This window comes from Brachypodium distachyon, chromosome 3 (assembly GCF_000005505.3).
Source record: "Brachypodium distachyon strain Bd21 chromosome 3, Brachypodium_distachyon_v3.0, whole genome shotgun sequence".
In the NCBI taxonomy this organism is placed as follows: Eukaryota; Viridiplantae; Streptophyta; class Magnoliopsida; order Poales; family Poaceae; genus Brachypodium; species Brachypodium distachyon.
In genome coordinates, this window is record NC_016133.3 from 33497991 (window position 1) to 33518750 (window position 20760).

The 20760-nt window shown below is 49.7% G+C and overlaps 2 protein-coding genes across 9 annotated transcripts; both read left to right on the plus strand.

Annotated features, from left to right (window-relative positions):
• The first annotated feature begins 2894 nt into the window (after positions 1–2894).
• Positions 2895–5397, plus strand: LOC100838107 (F-box protein PP2-A13). The gene is made up of 3 exons (XM_003574171.4): positions 2895–3560; positions 3951–4069; positions 4679–5397. Exons 1-3 carry the CDS (start codon positions 3219–3221, stop codon positions 5121–5123), a joined length of 906 nt encoding a protein of 301 aa, XP_003574219.1. The 5' UTR covers positions 2895–3218; the 3' UTR covers positions 5124–5397.
• A 1600-nt stretch (positions 5398–6997) lies between these two features.
• Positions 6998–12195, plus strand: LOC100838404 (protein COFACTOR ASSEMBLY OF COMPLEX C SUBUNIT B CCB2, chloroplastic). Of its 8 annotated transcripts, XR_002965660.1 has the most exons (10): positions 6998–7239; positions 7318–7427; positions 7510–7581; positions 7678–7821; positions 8483–8636; positions 9317–9529; positions 9701–9826; positions 10021–10118; positions 11102–11193; positions 11675–12195. XR_002965660.1 is itself a non-coding variant. In XM_014900141.2 (7 exons), exons 1-6 carry the CDS (start codon positions 7047–7049, stop codon positions 9511–9513), a joined length of 870 nt encoding a protein of 289 aa, XP_014755627.1. In that variant the 5' UTR covers positions 6998–7046; the 3' UTR covers positions 9514–9529; positions 11675–12195. The 8 variants fall into 8 exon arrangements, 3 of the variants coding, with proteins under 3 accessions (XP_014755627.1, XP_010234925.1, XP_003574220.1); XR_002965657.1 differs by lacking the exon at positions 10021–10118 and having other exon boundaries at positions 6999–7239; positions 9717–9826; XR_001406623.2 differs by lacking the exons at positions 9701–9826; positions 10021–10118.
• Positions 12196–20760: the final 8565 nt, after the last annotated feature.

Below are 20760 nucleotides of genomic sequence, written 5' to 3' on the forward strand. Positions count from 1 at the left end.
AGGGAGTGGACGATTCCTGCACATACTAATTAATGGAGTCTTCTTCGTCGTTGGGATTTGACTTTTGCGAGTGTTACTAGCACTAGATGGACTTTTGTACCCGTAAGCCTAGCTGCCCGCTAAGTTGAGTCAATTAATTAGAGCACGGAGCAAAACGAACTTCTTTTTTTTGCGAGTAGGAGCAAGACGAACTTTGCCCCCCGAAGGATTGAGGTGTCAGGGAAAGCATGGCCGACCAACCCAGGATATTAAAAATACACTCTTTTTGACGTTGGAGACTTCTACCAAACATGGTTCAGCTCACACAAACCTCACCGGACAAATTTTGGGCGTGACAGGGACCGAATTAAAGACCGTGCCAAATGAACCTTCGGGAAAAGCTAGACATGTAAACCAGGCCCCTCTCCCGTGCCATTAGAAGCAGAAACAAAGAGTTTCCTGAAAAAAGAAGAAGCAGAAACAAAGAGATTTCGTGCTACATACGCGTGCCGTCGTGCCGACCGTTCCGGGCACGTCGCCATCGATCGTGTCGGACTACTCCAGTCCAGGAAGCCAAAAGTATTTCTAAAAAAAAAAAGGAAGCCAGAAGTATTGCCGGGAAATCGCGCTTTTTTCACTGGGGAAGCAAGACAGCGTGACACTGGTGCTGATCGATCAGGTGTGGAATTAGTCCCGAGATTGGGTTGGATTGGTTACATGCGTGGGCGTCTTCGCTGGTTGTTGTCGCGGATGAAACCTACGAGTACTTCCTTCGTCGATTGGCAAGTTGGCATAGCTGCTTGATTTAGTGGTGATATCGTACTTACTCCCTCAGTCTCCCATCAAGTGACTCAAATTTGTCCAAATATGGATGTATTTATGATTAAAAATGTCTACATATATATAATAGAAAGTCACTTAATACGGGATGGAGGAAGTACTAATTGCATGTCTCCTTTCACGGATAGTAAACCAAAACAAATAAGGACAAAATGCCACTATTGTAGTACTTGCCTTCTTTCACGGATAGCGAAACACGTAACAAATGATGCCACCATTAGTAATTCATGATATTTACGAGTGTTTTGTTCCCGATTGATTTTCTTTTACGGGTTTGTTATATCTAATTCGTCTGATTTTTAGTTAGTAATAAGTCAATTCCTTAGCCACAAGCAATTATCTAACTATGGTTACTTTCTTATGAAATAATTAAAATATTGTATGCAATGCGATCGTGGAAACAATCAGTTTATGTAAATACTAAAAGCAACGACGACACGTTTTAGTTTTCGTGAACGAATGTTTTTTTGGATGAGAGGATTGTCCTATGCACAAGGAAATAACGCATTGTACTTTTTAGCTTTTTGGGAGCGCACCGCGTGAATGAAGTGTTTTTCGGGTGAGAGGACCAGGCGAGCTTCATGCACATGTAAGAAACGCTTTGTTTGATCACTCTACGAGGGTGCTTTCGACCACGAGAGAGCAACTCATGCCTTCTGCATGCACATACACGTTTTGCCCCTTGAACTTTTGTGTACTTTCAGATTTTTGTTGCTCAAAGCAATTTTAAGAGCCATGACTTTTGAACCGAATGTCCGAACTGGATTCATTTTTACCGATAAACTTTCTTGATGATCTCTTTAGAACTAGAATCGACACAGGTATTTGACGAATATTTTTGAAAAGCTACTTTGTATTGAAAGAAAACACTAGCTCGTACTTTAGTAAGTTTGGAAACAATGCTGACTACTTTCACTCAATAGCAACACTATCTGCAGCCATAACCCCTCCCTTGGTAATTTTGACTCATTTGTCGGTAACTTTGACTTTTCCGCTAACCGTTTTCTCTCCACTACACTGCTGCAAACAAAGTTGGTTCCTCTGTTAGCAAATTTTGGATGCACGACTTTGACTTTTGTGCCTTGCCTTCTTATATGCAACTTTCGTTCTGATTTACTCGTATAATTAATTTGCTTCGGATAATATTGCTCAAACTACATTTCTTCGAACTATACCCCATTAGTACGTAGTTTTCTGTATCTCGTTGTCATAGAGAAAATAGTGAAAATGGATCATAATTTCAACGCTTGACATACATTTATAAAAACTTTTAAAAAATTCTTAAAATAATAACAAACGATCTACTGCTATGCAACCATGTGTTGATGCAAGTGAGGCAAATTGCGTGGGAGGCAGGAGTGTGCTTTTTAAAATGTTGAAATAGCATGTTAAAGAAGTAGAGTATTGACTGATTAGTCATTCTGAGCCAACAACCGTTCGAGGAGCTAATGGTACCGACAAGTTCATTAATTACTACGGAATAGGTAATTATTTAATAAATGTTTATTTCTAGGTTCGTATGCAACATGTCAATTTGGTAACCAGTTTCCGCGGTAATTAGAAACGAAAAGAATCAATCCATGCGCGATATGTATGCCGCTTCACTTCTATCCAATCCTAGATTATCGTGCATGCATGCGGCAATTAAGTAGTTTCCGCGGTAAGAATAGATAAAGAAAGGAAATAAATATTTCCAGCCTGTCACGTCTTTTGTTGTGGGGGCATCTGTGGTTCGTGGAAGTCTCTACCGCGCGAGCCACCACCCGTGGGCCCGATCGCTGACGCGTAGCCAGGTACGCCACAGCCAGCCACCCGGTGCATGCATCGCGTCCATGGATGCGGCCTTTAATGGCGTCCCATTAATCGTAATGCCCAATCTGTTGCGAATATAATGGAGAAAATTCCAGGTGGGTCGTGGTCGTGATTTTTATAACTGGGCCCTCCGAGATATTACCGTGAAAAATTACCAAAAGGTCGCCTCTAAGGATTTAAATGTGATGAATAAAGGATATAGGGGTGTATTTGTGAGTGGAAAGGCGCCATAAACTGCTCACGAAAACCCTATCCATTGCCATTAACCGCCCCCTACTCGTCGTCTATTTATTTCCTCCCGCGACGCTTCCTTCTCCCTGTTTAGTTCCCCACTTCTCTCCCTTTTCCCCAAAGCTCGCCTTTTCTTTTTGCCGGCGGAGGACGCGCATCGAACAAGTTCCCGGAGGATTCCATTCGGACGCAGGCTGAGAGGCTCAGGTTGTGATTGCGAGGAGCGTGCGGAATCGGGTGCTGGTCTGGTCGAGAGGCTCGCTGTATTGGGGATCGAGTTCGTGGGATTTGGTTCCCATCTACAAAGGTGGGGGGCGGTTACCCTAGGTCGTTGCGACTGGAGGAGGCGAGGGTCCATGGGGGCGGGGGTGTCGAGCCTTTTCTTCGGGATTGGCGGCGAGGCGGCGCAGGAGCCGGGTGCTCCGGGCCTGGGCGACCTGCCGGAGCTGTGCGCGGCCGAGGTGCTGCTCCGGCTCGACGCGCCGGAGATCTGCCGGCTAGCGCGGCTCAACCACGCGTTCCGTGGTGCGGCGGGGGCGGACTTCGTGTGGGAGGCCAAGCTGCCGGAGAACTACAGGCACCTGATGGGTTACGTGGAGGGTGGCGGCGACGAGGGAAGGCGGCGGCGGCGGCGGGCCGGGAAGAAAGAGATCTACGCCAGGCTCTCCAGGCCTGTGCCTTTCGATGGTGGGACAAAGGTGAGATATTTTCCTCGAGGAATAGGTCCCTTTCCATGTGCTTATATGACTTTAATCATCGGTTTTGTGTTCTGTATGGGATTTAAGTGCGTCTTTGTTGATTATTTGCAACCTCATGACTGAATCAGTTATTAATCTTGATCGTTCCGTGGTTATACTGTCATGGGGAAGAACCCATCTATGCTTATTGAATCTAGCTCTAAAACTATTTACCGTAGCAAATGGGTAAAGTTTTAATTTCTTCAAAAACACACGCACATAAAAAAACATTCTTAAATTATGGTGCTTTAGCACGGGAAAACTCACGGTTCTTGTTATTTTTAGGAGGTAAATGTATATTTGGTATTGAATCCCAGCTTTGGTAAAATTATTTTTGCTTTGTAATTGCAGGAATTTTGGCTGGAGAAGAGCAAAGGCAGGGTTTGCATGGCGCTATCCTCCAAAGCTTTGGTGATAACTGGCATCGATGACAGGAGATATTGGACACACATGCCGACGGCCGAATCAAGGTAAAAATATGGCTTTGATCTTGCGCTTACTAATATTTATTTTTCAGATTTTGTTGAATTTCCAAAAAGATGTGATGTGAGACCATATGAGTATCAACTTGCAAGAAAGGAGGCAACAAAATTATTTCATGGTGTGATTGACCTGTTCCTTGTTTATTGTATAAGACTGCAATATGCATACGTGTGTCACACACACTTTGCACACTTCTTTTACTTCGCACTATGTTTCTTGTATAAGAACTATGTTGCTGTATATTCAACTCATGAAAATGTATGGCCTGTTCAGAAACACATCTGTGTTCTACATTTTATGGATAATGTATTTAAAATAAGTTCACTCGCTTGCTGCTCTTATAGAGACACAAATTCAACATAGATAACTGTTTGTATCTTATCACTGCCATCGCATGTAATGTAGATGCAGTCCTTCCAAGTGAAGGCACGAGAAGTATGTATCTATTCTGTGCCAGTGGAAGATATTGACTGTCAAACCTCGCCCAAATGTATTCACCTGCACAGTTTTCTTTCAATGTAATTCTGTTCTAACTGAACAAAAATGCATGCTGCTATGTCCTTGGAACCATATCTGACCAAATCCTGCTCATGCAGATTCCAGTCTGTGGCGTACCTTCAGCAAATCTGGTGGTTCGAAGTGGTTGGGGAGCTTGATTTCTGCTTCCCTGTGGGAACCTACAGTTTATACTTCAGGATTCATCTTGGGAAGTTCTACAAGCGATTTGGCCGCCGTGTTTGCAGCTCAGAGCATGTCCACGGTTGGGACAAGAAGCCGGTGCGCTTCCAACTTGCCACCTCCGATGGTCAACATGCATTATCTCAATGCTACCTGGATGAGCCTGGGAGCTGGGTCCTATACCATGCAGGTGACTTTGTGGTCTCGAAGCCTGACCAAGCACTGAAGCTGAAGTTCTCGATGGCACAGATCGACTGCACACACACGAAAGGCGGTCTGTGTGTCGACTCGGTGCTTGTATACCCCAAGGGCTTTCAGCAGGAGAAAGTGATAACTGCTAAGAGTTCAGAGATGAGATTGTAGACGTGTCGACGCTACCGCTAGAGTTGTAGAGAAGTGCAGGTTGCAGCCCAATCCTATTATCAATTTGGGCTGTGATATTGCAACGGAGGAAACGTGTATAGAACTGTAGACTCAGATTTTGTACTGTCAGTAACGTCACAGCCTGCTTTGTGTGTCCATTTTCCCCATGGTTCTTTTTTCTCTCCCTGGAACTAAAATGAGACTTAAAGCTACGGATTAACGGTGTTGAATGTTGTTTCTAGTTTGCTACTAGTAATTGCTACTGAAACTTCTATGATGCTTCTGCAATTGCTTTCTGTTTGCTACTTGTTGTTGTCTTTGACTAGATGATCTCTGGTAATCCGTTCTAAGATACTGCCTCCGTTTTATAAAGATTGGCACGGTTTTGAACTAGTTCTAGTTTAAATCCATGCCAATCTTTATGAAACAGAGGGAGTATATACTCAAAAGAGTACCACCAATATTTGACCAGAAGAAGTTCCGAAGCTGACTTATTTCTGTTGTTTGACTGGCAACGCATGTCTAAGTTTCTTCCTGTGGTCAGATTTGGCAGGCTTGGAAAATTAAGTGTGATGGCTTTGTGCTTCAGAAGTAGCACAATAACTGCAGATTACTACTAGTACTAGCTGCATAACTGGTCTAATCTGCTTTAGTGGCGTTGAATGAGTGCTTCCCATTCTGGGCAGGCAGATCGCAAGTGTGCACGAGCTACATGATCAAGTACTATAACATGAGGGCAATGATACTTACATGTCGGGTTGTTGCAACTCGATCCGTCTGGAAGGTTAGCAAAATTCGGGTGGCTTTCTTGTCCTCTCTTGACTATATTCAGCCGTCACATGCTCCGTGCAACTTTAGAGTTGCTGATTCTCTCTGTCCTGTCATCGTCATGATCCTTCGTCTTTTTTCGTCGTCATCACCATGATCCTTCATTCTTTTGCTTATAGATAGATTTAGAAAACTTTCCCTCGTTTTAATTTTTGAAGAATCAACTTTGGTTCGTAGCTTTATTTCTCTCTCTCATCATCATCTACCATGAAGTCACATCCTATATGTATATATATATATATATATATATATATATAAACCCCTCCTTTCGACACCATTGGCCGGTGGTAAACTTGTGCTACACTGCTACTCCATGTGCAGCCGTCCATTATGTGGATTACTGCGTGCTACTGTACCTTTTGCCTGTCAATACAAGTTCTGCTTTTGCCTCGGCCTGTGGGGGCGATCGACGGGGTGCTCGAGCTGACTGGTGCTGGTTTATAGTATGCCGGCGCCAGGGGAAACCGAAGGGATCCCATGGTGCGGTTCTTGGTTGGCACATCATCCGCTGTCGGTGAGTAATTTGCCGTGCTGTGCCGGTACAGGCGAACCATGATGAACTTGTCTCCGCGCGTGTCGCCCGGCCATTGACCCGGCCCGAGCCGTCTGATTCGACCAACTAATGCTTCGGTCGGTCCAGAACGGTGTTCGCATCGCAGAGGAGCTTCTTTGACTGTACAAACTTCTTTGACTCTTCTGAATGCTGAAATTCTGAGCGTCTGGGAAGAATTCCCATCCCATTTTGTGCACAGCCCCAGGAAAGAACGTTCACTCTACACGTTCAGAAAGCTTCGATTCTTCTGCGAAGTTCAGGCGAATCCAAAGGCTCTTTAAAAAATAAATCCCCAAGGATCTTTGCTGCTTCGTCTCGGCCGGCCTTTTTGTTTTTCTTTAGCAGTCGTCTCGGCCGGCTAAACGAGAGCCGCCTGGTATGGGCTTTCGGCCTTGTAACTGCCGTGGGCCACAAGTTGATAAACATTTCTACCGCAGTTTGTTTTGCTGGCCCGAAAAAGATGCGGCCTGCGGCCTGTGATGAAATAGTCTGCTGCTGCGGCTCGCGAGGGGACACGCACGCACGGACACCGTCAGTTCGCCATGGCTCTGCTCGCCAGCGCGCCACCAATCTTCCACCTCCAGTTTCCCCTCGCCACCGCGCGCGCCTTTCACCTCCTCCCTCATTCCACAACCAGACCCACGCCCACCCACCGCCGCCGTTCCCTCTCCGCCCGCGCATCCGACTCCGACGCTCCGCAGCAGGTCAACCTCTCCGTCCTCCGCTTCACCCTCGGTACTCACCTCCACCTCCTCCGCCCGGCCTCCACGAAATTGCGCGTTTTTTTCGCCCTCGTCTGACGCACCGACGCAGGGATCCCCGGGCTGGACGAGTCGTATCTCCCGAGGTGGATAGGCCTCGGCTTCGGCGCACTCGTGCTCCTCAACCACCTCCTCTCGCCGTCCCCTACTCCCGCCCAGCTCGTCGGTTCTTTCCCGCCGCACTTAATCCTGATATACTCGGTCGCAATTTGCACGCCTGATTAATTGGTTCCGAAAATCGCAGAGGTCGGAGGCTCTGGGCCTGTGCCTGGCCGCGTTCTCGGCGGCGCTGCCGTACCTCGGCAGGTTTCTAGAGGTGGGATGCGTCAATGTGTTTGTCGAAATGATACATTTGGGTTGGATGGTGAATGTTAAGAAACGAGTCTGTGAATTGGGATTTTGGTTGTTGTAGGGTGCCGGTGCTGCCGGCCGTGTGCCGTTGCCTGAGGGGAGCAGGCAGGTGTTTGTGATTCCTGAAGATATGTCGGCGGCTCAGAAGGAGGATATGGCATGGGCGACCTACGTTCTGCTGCAGAACACAAACACCACGTCTGTGGTATGTTTTCAGATGCTTCTCGGTCGAACAGACTTTAATTGATATTAAATTCTCTGTGTATCGAGCTGACCAAATTGCGATGAGTTAAGCAGTTAAAAGTGCTCTTTTGTGTTGCTTACGTTTCAGATTCAAGCTGTTGCTTGATATACTTGAATATCGTGACGTAGAATTATTTTGTGGCTTTGATGTAATCTTTCGCCTTGTGGATGTCTGTTGTAATGTCGTCTAGCAGTTGTTGGTTGTGGCCTGCTATGGGTGTTTAGTTGTAATTGCATAGGCACTTGGTCAGCAGACGCAAAGTTTTTGCATTTTGCCGAAAATAATAATAACTGTGTGCCTTATTTCGCGTCGTGTTGCTCCCGCTTGCAGGTGAATAGTACTTGCAGGAAAAACCATGAGTACTATAGACATGCCCTAGGACTGTGCTGGCAGTGTTGCACTTAAGTACTCGGTTGAGCTTGCTTCTTTGTGAGTGTATGAATAGTGGATAATGTAACATTTTATGTAACAGTTAAAGCTATGGATTATGGAGCACTGGTAGGGATAGACAGCAAAGTTTGCTTGTTACAGAATTGTTGATTGTGTAATAATGTCTACTGCCTAGCACATTTTGCTACTGTTTAGGGATAAAAGATCTCACCTTGGTTTTGCTTCCTATCAGCTCATAGCAATTGGCAATGTGTTGTGCATACGAGGATACTGGGATCCTCCTGCGGATATTTCTAAATATGCCATGATTGAGTGGTTCAAGAGCCAAATGGAGCAAGCTGGACTTGTTAATCTGAGCAGTGCTTTGTACTTGCCTAATTTTTCTGGTAAGTGCGCCACACTTTCCTGCCTACCAGAAAAAAATTCTGCAAGTGTGTGTATGCAAACCGCCCTGAGTGGAGATAAGCATTTTTGGTTATCTACCCAAGTGATATTCTTTTCTTCCCCTAAGTGATTGCACAACTGTACGTTTGCTTGCATCAAGCATCAAAGAAGTGTACTTTATGAAGTAATACCGTTCAGGTGAAGCATTATACTCTAATTGACATTGAGTGATAATTGTACTTAAATTCAGTCCTGCAGCTTTTATAATGTTTGGGTTGAAATATTTATTATATGTTTTTATTTATGCACTTGACTGCTTATATTATGCCAATTTTCATACTTGCCAGTTGTAACTTAAAAGTTCATTCTGTATCTTAGGGATAAGAACTGATACAGACGTTTTGTTGGCTTATGAAATTTGTTATGTTTTTGTTTCCTTTTAAGATTAGCTGCTTATAAACAGTATTTTGGTTTTGGTTTTTCTGTAGGTTGCTTGTTGCAGGATAGTTTGCTTTTGGCTTGGCTTTCTTTTCTTTTTGGTTCTTTGTTGCCTTGTAATACAAAATGCCATCTCGGTGCTTTTCTAATACAAAATGACGCGCATTTGTGCATTTAGGTGTGCCTTCGAGAAAGAAAAAAAGTTCTTCACATTGCTTTTCTTATTGTATGCGGTTTTTTTCAGACACTCAGCTTGGCAAGATTCTACCGCAAGGAATTCTTTCTGTGTTGGCACAACCAATTGTGAGCAACCCTGATCGAGCTAATGGTGAAACAGAAGTTGAAGGAGTTGTCCTGTTGGCCTCCAATGCAAATTATGCATATAGCGAGAAAGATAGAGTATGGATAAGAACGGTTGCAAATAAATTTCGACGTGCATAGTTCAACGATGCCCAAGGTATATCACCTCTGTATATATTTTTTAAGGAAACTTCTTTACCCTATTTTAAGCTATATACATCCTGTTTGACATTGCTAGACATAAGCACTAAACCATTGCTGAAATGGTTATTTAATAGCTTCTATAGTGTAACAGGCATTTACTGAACTACCCTTAAATGATTGACAGAAATTTTGTGTTCTAGGCACCAGTGTAAAAAATAGCGGTTTCACAAGGCTTGGGGTGTGTGCAATAGAATGGCGGGCGCAAACTGGTATTGGCGCTTCTCCTTGGCAACTTAGACAAGGACACAAGGTAGGTGCGATCTAGTAGGATTTTACAGTTGTAGGGAGATCAGTAGGCAGAAATGATTCACTGGAAGCAGCACTGATTGAAAACTAGTTTGGCTAACAATAGTTTTTCAATGGAGAATAGCTATAGTGTGGGATCATGATTTATCCTGCTGAAATCTCTACTTTGATATGTCTATTTGATTTGCCATAAAGCAGAAAATACTGTTCCACGGATTTCAGTCTTGACTGCAAGTTCTTTTCCAATAAGCCCCAGTTTCACTATCAGTCATATTGATGAACGGACAGGAGTTCAGGTATGTTGATGGCAGGCCACCAGCTCAGTTCAAATGGTAAAACCCCCAGCTGAACATAACCTGGCTACAGCGCACTAAGCGCCTTGTCAAGTTACAACTAAGGGAATAGCATAGTTCAACACAAGATAACAACCCAGACTGGCAAACAATAATTGCCCTCTTACAACTAAAGCGACCCTATCGCCCAGCAGAATCATTCAGGCTCTTCAAAATCATCTTTGATGTCATTGCCTTCAGTTCCTTGGACCATCATCAGCCTTTTGTGCAGCAGCAGGGCTTCAAACATGATTACAGAGAGCATTGGTTCTAAGATGTCAGCATCAGTAGTCAGCAAGTCATTCTCATTCCCTTATTGTAAACCTGCCCAGTATTTTAAGAACGAACATGTATAGCAATTAGCAATTACCTAAGCAGGCTATATGTCTTATTTTCCAAATCACCCAGCCCATTGCGGCTATACCCACAACCTGAATGTTATATCCCACATGTAATTAGTGTTTACTGCAATATGATGGTTATATCAGAATTTGCACGAAAACTTCCACCCCATACGGGGCAGTTGGCCACTGCCCTCTATCCACCAAGAGCTCTGGTTGCACTAAAACCATGACAAGTATTTAGGAACAGAGGGAGTATCTTGTATATATGTGCCAAAAACTTGTGAATGCAGCCAGTGACTGATTTTATGCCTTGCCATTTCAAACATCATTGGTGTAGTTTGAGGTTTTGGCCAACATATTTCTGCAGTACCTTTTGAAATATATTTCAGCTCCCAGAGTTATCTCTTACAGTATGTCAGAAATCTCTCTTTTTTTTAACTCAAGTGCGGCCGACTTTACTAGCTAGTAAATAGGACTACATCGTTCATGATTACATGGATTAAAAAGGTTGGCGGATCATCAAGCCAAGCTTGTGCTGGCTCATGTCCAAAATATTGCCTTGCCTTGTTCAGGGATCTTGACTCTCTTATTGTCACGACCTAGGTTACGGAGGGGATAATCGTGGGATGTGGGAGGACGAGGGCGAGGTAGCTTGGACTTGGGCGCTGTGGCGCTGGTGATAGATTGAACTGGAGGTAAACCTCCCCTTTAGTTTATTTCTTTTGATAATCCCATCACAAGAGAATAGCGTAGCTTTATAACACAGCTGGCGGTATCTAGCAAAACATGGAAAGACCTGAACGACTGTAGCAAACAAGGAAAGACCTGAACGACTCTAGCAAACATGGAAAGATCTGGACGAAATCTGAACTAACCAAATAACTAAACCAGGAAAGTATCATTCTGGAGATTTATCTCCTATAAATGGCTCGGCTGGGCCCTGATCCCTGTGGCGGCGGCGATAATGCCTGCCCCACATGACACTTATGATGCCAAGATGTGCTAGTCTGCAATTCTATCATTTGGAATTATCTTTCTCACTTGTGTTTGAGGATTCCAGTCTCCAGGCCAATAGTCTCATCTTATGTGCTCAGTACTTACAAATATGTCTTAGCTAGCATTCCTTGCTGTATCATTAACCTTTGTCAGATACTTAGTTTGAACTTGAATTAGCAGTGCATCAGGAGTTGTGCCAGACTCTCAGCGAAGAGAACTATGTTGGAGCAAAGAAAATCATAGGAATACTGAGAGGATTCCCAATTATATTTTCGTGAAATGTAGCAGGAGGTAAGTAAGGGAGGAGCTCATATGGTAGTATGAAGATAAAATCCCAATGAGACAATCCCAAAATACTATTTACGTACTGTAGTGGTTCCATGATTCCATCCCTCGCTTTTGAATATCTTCCCAAAGTCTCGTGTTCCTAATCTGGATGCATCTTATGATGACATGACCTGTCTATGCAAAGCATGTAGTCTGTGCCTCTTGGTAGTACTTGATTGGGTACATGTACAATAATGTTTGGTGGGTACTGCTAAAGATTTTTTGTTTTTTTGACATTGCTGCCCCAAGGAGACAAATCATAGAACTGTTACTGCAGCTGCTTCTTGTAGAGATTTGTGTAGAGATGTAAGGATGGTAATTTTGAATCACTGCATTGACATTACTAGATATTTACTAGTTTCAGTACTGAGAAAGACAAGTGCTTTTGTGGTGAGATAGTCAAGAATTGGTAGAGTCTCACCATTTGTTATAGTTGAACTATTCTTTGATGGCACCCATTTTAGTGGGGCCATTCGGCCATCTTTTCTGTTTTGACAGACAACAACCTATACAAATTGATAGGGTTGGCATGTGCGAGTGCTGAGCAGGTCTTAAATTCTAATAGATCATCAAGGAAAACGCTACTTCTTCCCAACTTAAATGGTTTTTCCCCCCGCTGGAATAGGGAGCTTTATTAACGATCAAGGGTCACGTTACAAGCAAAATTCTGGAGCTCAGAAAAGTCTTGGGGCGGCTTAGGGCACTCAGCAGTGCCATCTACACCCCTATTAGAACGAAAACTAGGCTTATGAACTCCCTTCAAACGCTCCCTATTCTCCAAGGACTTGCCCTTCACATCTGCTGGTTTAAGCCAAAGATTACCCAACGACTCTAAGTAATTAACAAGGAACTGAGCACTGCCGACGATCGACGCCTTCCCATCTCCAAAAACGACGTCATTGCGGAGGTGCCACGCTCGCCAGAACAGCATCAAGAGGCGAGCACGCATCTCCTTCGATGAGCCATAGAGGAGCAGCTGGAGCCACTCAAGGCCTCTCCCCAGCTTGTCCTCTGGTGGCAGCTCCCAGTGCTGGCGCATCTCATCCCGGAGTGCTCACGCCTTCATATAGCCAATCACGGCATGATGTTCATCCTCCTCCTCCCGCCCACAAATATTGCAGGTCGCGAGCACCTCCATTCCCCGCCGCTGCCGGTTCTTCTGGGTAGCTAGAGCATTGCGAGCCAGTATCCAAGCAAAAACCCTAATGGCCCCACTACTGTCGTGTGCGCTGGGGTAGTTAACCCGCAAGCGGAGAGACTAGCCGCTACTGTCTGGTCCTAGGTCGGCACTGCGGGTCCGTCCCGGATCCCTAGTCTGACCAGGCGTGTAGTTGGCGAGTCCCCGGATACGCAAGGATAAAACACGAGGAGGACAGAGCCCCTCCTCGGCAAGCTAGTTTTAGACGAAGAAACAAGTAAAAGTAGTATTAAATATAATAAAGCTTGAGCAAACGAGTTCACAAATAGCATGTGGAATGACAAAGAAAGGCTAACACAAAAAGTTCTAAGGCGCCGTGCTCCACTTGCAGGGAAATAAATAAAAAACAGACAATCATGCAGGAGGCGCTCCCGGGGCGGCTGCGTCGGCGTCAGGTGCATCCTCGGTGCCGGGGGCTTCTCCAGCAACCTCCTCGTCAGCGGCTTCGGCTTCATCGACTTTGCCCTGCATCTGCGCCACCATCTCGTCCAACACACCCTGCACCGCTTCTCGGTGGGTCTTGGCCCCTTCCTCGTTCGACCAGACGTCGAAGACCGACTCGAACGGGAAGTCAGGGTGGGCGGAGTGGACCCGAGTAAGGATTTGCCCGGCGACCTGCTCGGCTGCGAGGCCGACCTGCCGGTCCCCGAAGGCCGTGACGCAGTTCTGCACCGGCCAACGAAGTCTGCGAAGAAGGAGGTGAAGCTGTCCATGTTCGCCCCGTCGAAGGAGGTCACCGGGATGTCGAACCCCTGCAGCACCTCCACCGCCGAGTCCGCCAGCTTCTTCAGCCTGGCTACCTCCCCCGTCCTGCGGGCCCGCAGCTGGGTGCACGCACCGCGAGCCTCCTGGGCCTACAGCTTGTGCTCGCGGCACTCGGACTTCAGCCTGCCGATCTCGGACGCCTTCTAGGTTTTGTCCTCATCGACGAGCCGAAGTTCTTGCCGCGCCATGTCAAGCTCGCCCTGAAGGGACGAGCTGGCATCTTGGGCGGCCTTGAGCTGCCCCGCAAGCTCGCGCTCCCGGGAGCGGGCCTGGTCCTGCAGCTCCTTCTCCCAGCACGTCGAGGCTTCAGCTGCTGTTGCAGCCGCCGTCTCCAGCTCTCCGACCTCGCGGTGGAAGTGCTGGATCTCCAGGGAGTAGTTGGACAGTAAGTCCGTCTTCTCTCGGAGAAGCTCCTGGAACAAGTCCAGAGCCGCCTGGTGCTCCTCCTCGCTCTTGGCGTGTGTGGTCTTCACCAGCTCGAGCTCCCGCTGGTGCTCTTGCTGGAGGTCCCACAGCTGCTGGAGGAATTCAGCCTCCGGCACCCCTTGCGCGGCAGGCGCCGCCCTGGCTTGCTGCGCCCGCTGGAGCGCCCCCCGGAGCCGATGCAGCTCGGTGCACTGCTCTGCCTCCCGTCGCGCTGCGCCCAGCTCCGCCACCACGCGGGCGTGGTGCTGTTGCGCGTCGTTGAAGAAATCGACGAACATCCGCTGCTGCTGCTGGATGTTGTCGATCACTTGGTGCCCTTGCTGGAACACGTTGGGGTCGAAAGTAATCCGACCCCATGACCGCCCGGCGAGCTCCCCTGCTCCTGGGCTTAAGGCGGCTCCGGCGGAGGAGGAGGACCCCGCTGCAATTGACTGAGATCCCGAGGGCACGTCGGGTTTCGACAACGTGCCCCCGGCTTGGCCGAGCCCCGCCGCTCCTTGCCCGTCCAGAGGTGCGGGTTGGGGGCTCGGGGGCTTTTCCAGAGCACCGCTGCCTGCTCCGGCTGGAGGAGGCTGCTCCGCGTCACTTGCCACAGGTGGCGCCATCTGCGTGGCGTCGCCTGCGGCAGCAGTCGCGGCCTTGGCAGGCACCGGGGTAGATTGTTGGAGGGCTCCGACGGGGGTAACCTTCGCCGGAGCATCGTCGTCGACCTCGTCGGTGAGGTTGATTACCCGCACCTCGGTGGGGCACGGGCGCAGCAGGAGCATCCCCGGCAACTGCGCGAAGAGCACCTGCGTCAGTCTGGGAGATGGCGCAGATAAGTAGAAGAAATGTCGAAACTTGCATGTACCTGCCGCTGGGCCGGTGCCCTGCGAGCTCGAGTCGGGACCCTTGAGTCCCCAGCGGCAGCTGCCGCCGCCGCAACAGCTGCATCTGAGGCGTCTAGGTCACCGCCGCCCGATGCCGGGCGGGGCTTCTTGGTCGGGGCTGCCGGTGACGTATTGGTCTGCCCCCTCTTCCTCGAAGAACTGGAAAACGTAAAAGCAAGCTAAGCAGACATGTAAAATTTGCAAAATCTGGAGTGTTCAGAATAACGTCGAACTCACCTCGCCGGTTTGAGTTTGAGCACCCTGTCCGCCAGGATACTCCTCGCCGGGGAGCCGTTTCGCGCGGGGGGAACTGGCGGAGCCCCCGGGGTAGTCAGAGTGGCTGCTCCGGCCGCATCGCTGCCGCCGGAGGCCCCAGCCCCCATGTCGGCGTGAGGCTCCTGAGGCTGCGGGCTGGCCTCCTGCCTGCTCGCCCGCTCCGCCGCAGACCGCCTCATCAGGGGGACGTCGTCTTCCTCATCGTCCTCTTCCGGCTTGACCCCGCTGGCTTTCGGGGGGGGGGGGGGGGGCGACCCTGCTGGCTACCGGGGGAGCGTCGTCATCGTCGAAGTCTCCTCCGACGCACAGTGAGGAGTCATCGGAGTCCGAGTCCTCCGGCCTGGAGGAGCCCTGGCCTTGGCCCCCCTTCCCCAAGTTGGCAGCCGGCTCCTTGCCCTTGCGGGGCCTAGGTTGCGGGGGGGGGGGGGGGGGGAGGGCTGTGTCGAGGGATCCTCCACGATCCCCCACTCATCGCAGAGTGGGAGATCCCGGGCTCCCGGGTTCGGGATTTCAGCGTGGAGCGGGTGCGCTCCGAGCGGCGGCAGCCGGTAGGCTTCGTCCTCGCCGGTGATGCCTTTCACCCAGAATTGCACCTCCTCCGGCAGGAGCTCTGTGCGTTGCAGCTGGGTTCGGTCGCCTGGCCCAGTGTACATCCACGTCGGATGTGAGTGCCGCTGCAGGGGAGCCACGCGCCTCCCGATGAAGTGGCGCGCCACATCCGTGTCCGTGAGCCCAGCCTCACGGAGCGCCTTGATCTTGGCACAGACTGGGGCCAACTCCTCGTCCTTCTGGTCGAGGAGCGTCCAGTCGTCAGAGCCCTTTGGGGGCCCGAGGGGCTTCTCCCGGAACTCCTGGAGCTCGTCGGTGCGCACCCAGCAGGTGCCACTCGTGTTCGATCTTCTTCTTCCCCAGCCGGATGAATTCCGACTTGATCCTGTCGCAGAACCGGAACACCACTCCCGAGGACAGGGGAGCCTTCGCCTCCACCCTCGGGTAGTAGTAGTGGCGAAATAGAGCCATCGATGGCATCACCCCCACGAACGCTTCACAGAGGTGTTGGAAGACATCCAATGTGAAGAACGACGTGGGGTGACTTTGCGCCATGATGAGCCCGTAGGTCTCCATGATGGCGGAAAGGAAAAAGGAATGCGGCGGCATGAACCCGGCTAGGATGAATCTCCCGAAGATCCGGAAGTACTGCTGGTCGCGCTCCGCTCCGACGGGGAGAATCCGCGTCGGCCCGTACTCGTTGTGCTTGGTGGCGAGAGCCAAGACCAACTTGTCCACCCCCTCGCCGTTGTACCCGGGGGGGGGGGGGGACGAAGGCAAACTTGGCCCACATTTCCTCGTCCTTCTGAGCTCGGTCCGACAGCTCCTTCTTGCTAGCCTTCTCGCGCTTCTCCCCTTTGCTGGTGCTCCCCTTGGGTCGGATCTGGCTCTTGGAAGACATCGGCAAGAGCGGGGGGAGTGATTTGGCTGGAGTTGGGGCGCGGAGAGCTTGGGGTGCAACGGCGAAAGCAAGAGGCAATGGGGAGTGCCCGCCGCCAGCCTTGGGTATTTATCGAGGCTGGCGGGCTGCAACGGACACCCCCACGATCGGCAATAAAGTGCCCTAAAGAATCGGGGATTAAGACGGGGGTGCGTGACGTGGTGATTAAGGGGGATAAGGCACGAAATCGTGCGCCCGACCGTTTCGCTCGGAAGAGGGGAACCGTAAATGCGGCCCACAAGGCCGGGTGCTGGGGGGACCCCCCCTCGGGACCCACACGCCGGATAGGGCGTAACCCGGCAACCGACCGAGGATAGCACTTACCGGGAGCCTTAAGGCTGCCGGCCCACTCCCGGGGGCTACTGTCGTACCAGTGTCCCACAGGGTCCCACTGATACGGGACGCGTGGCTCGCCAGTGACAAAGCCCCGTTAGGTTGGCCTCCCGGGAACGATAGGGCCGGGAAGCCGGCCTCAAGGAGACGGTCTTTGGTGAAGGCAAAGCTAAGGGCGCAATAGAAGAAGCGCCCGGGAACCCTGGTCCCGGGAAGCGGAAGGAACGCCTCCTCGGCAACTAGCCAGGTGCGCTAGCCGGGAAGGGGCGCCCCAGCAACCCGCGTGCGGGCATGCAGGCGGGGCCCGCAGAACAGTGAAGACAGGACAAGACGGCGGGCGCAGCGCATTTAATGCACCGACAGCAGTCACATCGGTAGGGCTAGTCTTGCTCGGCAAGGCTAGGGCGTCTACTCTACAAATCATTTTTTCTACCGTGTACAGTGAACCGGGCGTTGCATGGCGCCTAGCGTTGATCAGCGGGAGTGTAATTCTTGTGGCGGTGACACGCGTTTAGGAGACGTGTCACGCTGCATGCGACGGCACCTGTGGTATCCCCTTGTCCATAAAAGGAGGACCAATGCCACCGGTCAAAGGGTTCCGTTCAGTTCTGTTCTAGCTCTAGTCGAGTCATAGCCAAGTAGCTCCCCGGGAACTCCCGGGGCACCCTGTAAGCCACACACATATTCGTGAATACAACTCAAAGCAGGACGTAGGGTGTTACACCTCGGGGTGGCCCGAACCTGGGTAATTCACATGTCGACACTTCATGTCTTTCGTCACGCCGGCGATCGCCGGAGCAATCGCCTCGCCCTCCACCGAACCAAAAAGGGGGTGCTCGGCATCCCCGGTGTCGGAGACCCGTGCTCCGACACTCGCCCTCCACCATAAGGTCCCTGACAAACTTCCTCCTCATGCGTTTTTGGAATCCAGAAATTTTAAGGCCATCGTCTCGAGGAAGCCAGTTGTCCCGGATAATATGCACTTTCTCGCCCGTACCAACTCTCCAGATCATGCCCTTTTTCACTAGCTCCAGGCCATGCACAATGCCCTGCCACGACGCCGATCCCCCCGAGCTGAAGACAGTATCATGTAATTGTCCAGCCGGGCGGTAACGTGCCTTCAACAATCTCGCGCACGGGCTTTCCGGCACATGGATAAGTCTCCAGGCTTGACGTGCAAGCAATGCCTGATTAAAAGCTCTGAAGTCCCTAAACCCCATGCCTCCGAAGCTCTTCGGAACAGTCATCCTTTCCCAAGCTAGCCAATGAATCTTGCGATCATTTTCTTCATCTCCCCACCAAAAATTCCTCACTAGGTGAGACAGGTCTTCACATAGCCCGGCTGAAAACTTGAAAATTCCCATGGCATAAGTAGGAAGAGCCTGCAACACTGATTTGATCAACACCTCCGTCCCTCGTGCCGACAAGTACTTCTCAGACCAATCAGACATGCGTTTATTGAACTTATCCTTTATGCCTTGGAACTGATCATTCTTCATTCTTCCGTTTGGCATAGGAAGACCCAGATACTTCTCCTCAAAACCAGCCTTCTCAACTTGCAAAATTTCCTTCACAACTTGTTGATTGTCTGTCGAGCGAGAACGGCCAAACATTATGGAGCACTTACTCGCACTCAACAGTTGCCCAGTGCTCTTCTCAAACAAGGTTAGCACCTCCCGGACCTGCAAAGCTTGCTCTGCCATGGCCCTAAACATCAACAAGCTATCATCCGCAAAGAGCAAATGCGAGATACCCGGTGCTCCTTGACAGATTCTCAGATCATCCATACGTTCAGTTTCAATTTTGTGCTTCAAGATGCAAGATAAGCCATCAGCCACAAATAGAAAGAGGTATGGTGACAAAGGATCAACTTGGCGAAGACCACGCGTTGGGGAGAACGCCTAAAGTTGCTCCCCATTGAGGCACACCGTGTAGCGTACAGGTAACACATTGAAGAATCCATTGTATCCATGTGCGATGAGAGCCCAGCCTCACCATGATCTCCTCCAACGCCCCCCAATCCACTCGATCATAGGCTTTTGCCAAGTCAAGCTTGTATGCACAGAATTCCCCACGATCATCATTGTTCTTTTGCATGGCATGTATACATTCAAATGCTATTAGAGCATTATCGGTGATCATCCGGCCTGGAACAAAGGCACTCTGTTCGGGGCTAATGATATCCCCCAACAGCGGACGTAGTCGGTTCACCAAGCACTTGGACACAATCTTGTAGACCACATTGCACAGGCTAATAGGTCTGAAATCCTTCAACGACTCCGGATCACCCTTTTTTTTGGAATAAGCACAATGGCCGTATCATTTACACCTTCATCCATCACTCCACCCTCAAAGAATCTACGTACTGCCTTCGTAATATCCTCCCGAAGCACTTCCCAATCTCGCTGAAAAAACCTGCCCGGAAAGCCGTCCGGCCCAGGTGCCTTTAAGGGCCCAATCTGGAAAAGGGCATCGCTGATCTCCTTGTCAGTAAACGGCTTACACAGATCCTCGTTCATAGCTTCAGTAATGACCTGATCATATAAGTGCACAATATCACTCGGGTCGACGGCAGGATCACGAGTATAAAGTTCCTGAAAAAAGGACCTCGCCATGCGCCCGATCTCCTCCCCATTCTCCTCCCATTCACCATCCTCCTTTTGGAGCTTTTCAATTTTATTCTTCTTAGCACGCCACACAGCCTTCTTGTGGAAAAAACTTGTATTTCTGTCCCCTTCCTTAAGCCACGCGATACGTGACCGCTGAAGCCACATCATCTCCTCCTTATAGAGCAACTCATCCATCTCCCTTTCCAGAGTCATTTTCTCAAGTACAGCGTTCTCCGAGTTATCTCCCTGGAGAACCTCAAGTTTAGCACGTTTGGTCTCCAGCAGCTCTCTGAAATTCGCCCAACCGCAGTCCTCCCCCATGTGTGCAAGGACCCCATCATCGTACCTAATTTATGTACGACATCTCCCAAACTTTCCACCGGACGGGTGTGCGCCCACGTTTCCTTAATCTCCTCCAACATCCCCTCCTCTCTCTCCAGAATATTTCATAGCGTATCACCTTCTTCCTGCGCTTGCGCCATTTTGGAGCATGCCCCTGTAACTTGATCGGGCAATGATCTGATCGGGATGACACCAGGTGCCTGAGCTGCACCTCCGGGAACCGAAGCGACCAGGCTGGCGAAGCCACCGCCCTGTCCAAGCGCACTTCACATTATGGCCACCAGTCTGCTTATTATCGTATGTCCACGGCAAACCCACAAACCCAACGTCATGCAGATCACAATGCGACAACACTTCTCTAAAATCCATCATCTGCCGCTCAGCCCTTCGCGATCTTGAGAAGTGTTCTCCTTGCCAGATGGCTTCATTAAAATCCCCAATCATCATCCAAGGCGCATCAGATGCGTGATGGATACGACGCAACAACGTCCACATGTGGTGCATGTCCTGTGCCTTGGCTTCGCCATAAACGAAAGTGCCTCTCCATTGCTCCTCCCCCGGCCCCTCCTGGATCAAGACATCGATGTGATGCTTACCATAAGAGAGTAGTACGACCTGCACATCTTCCTCCC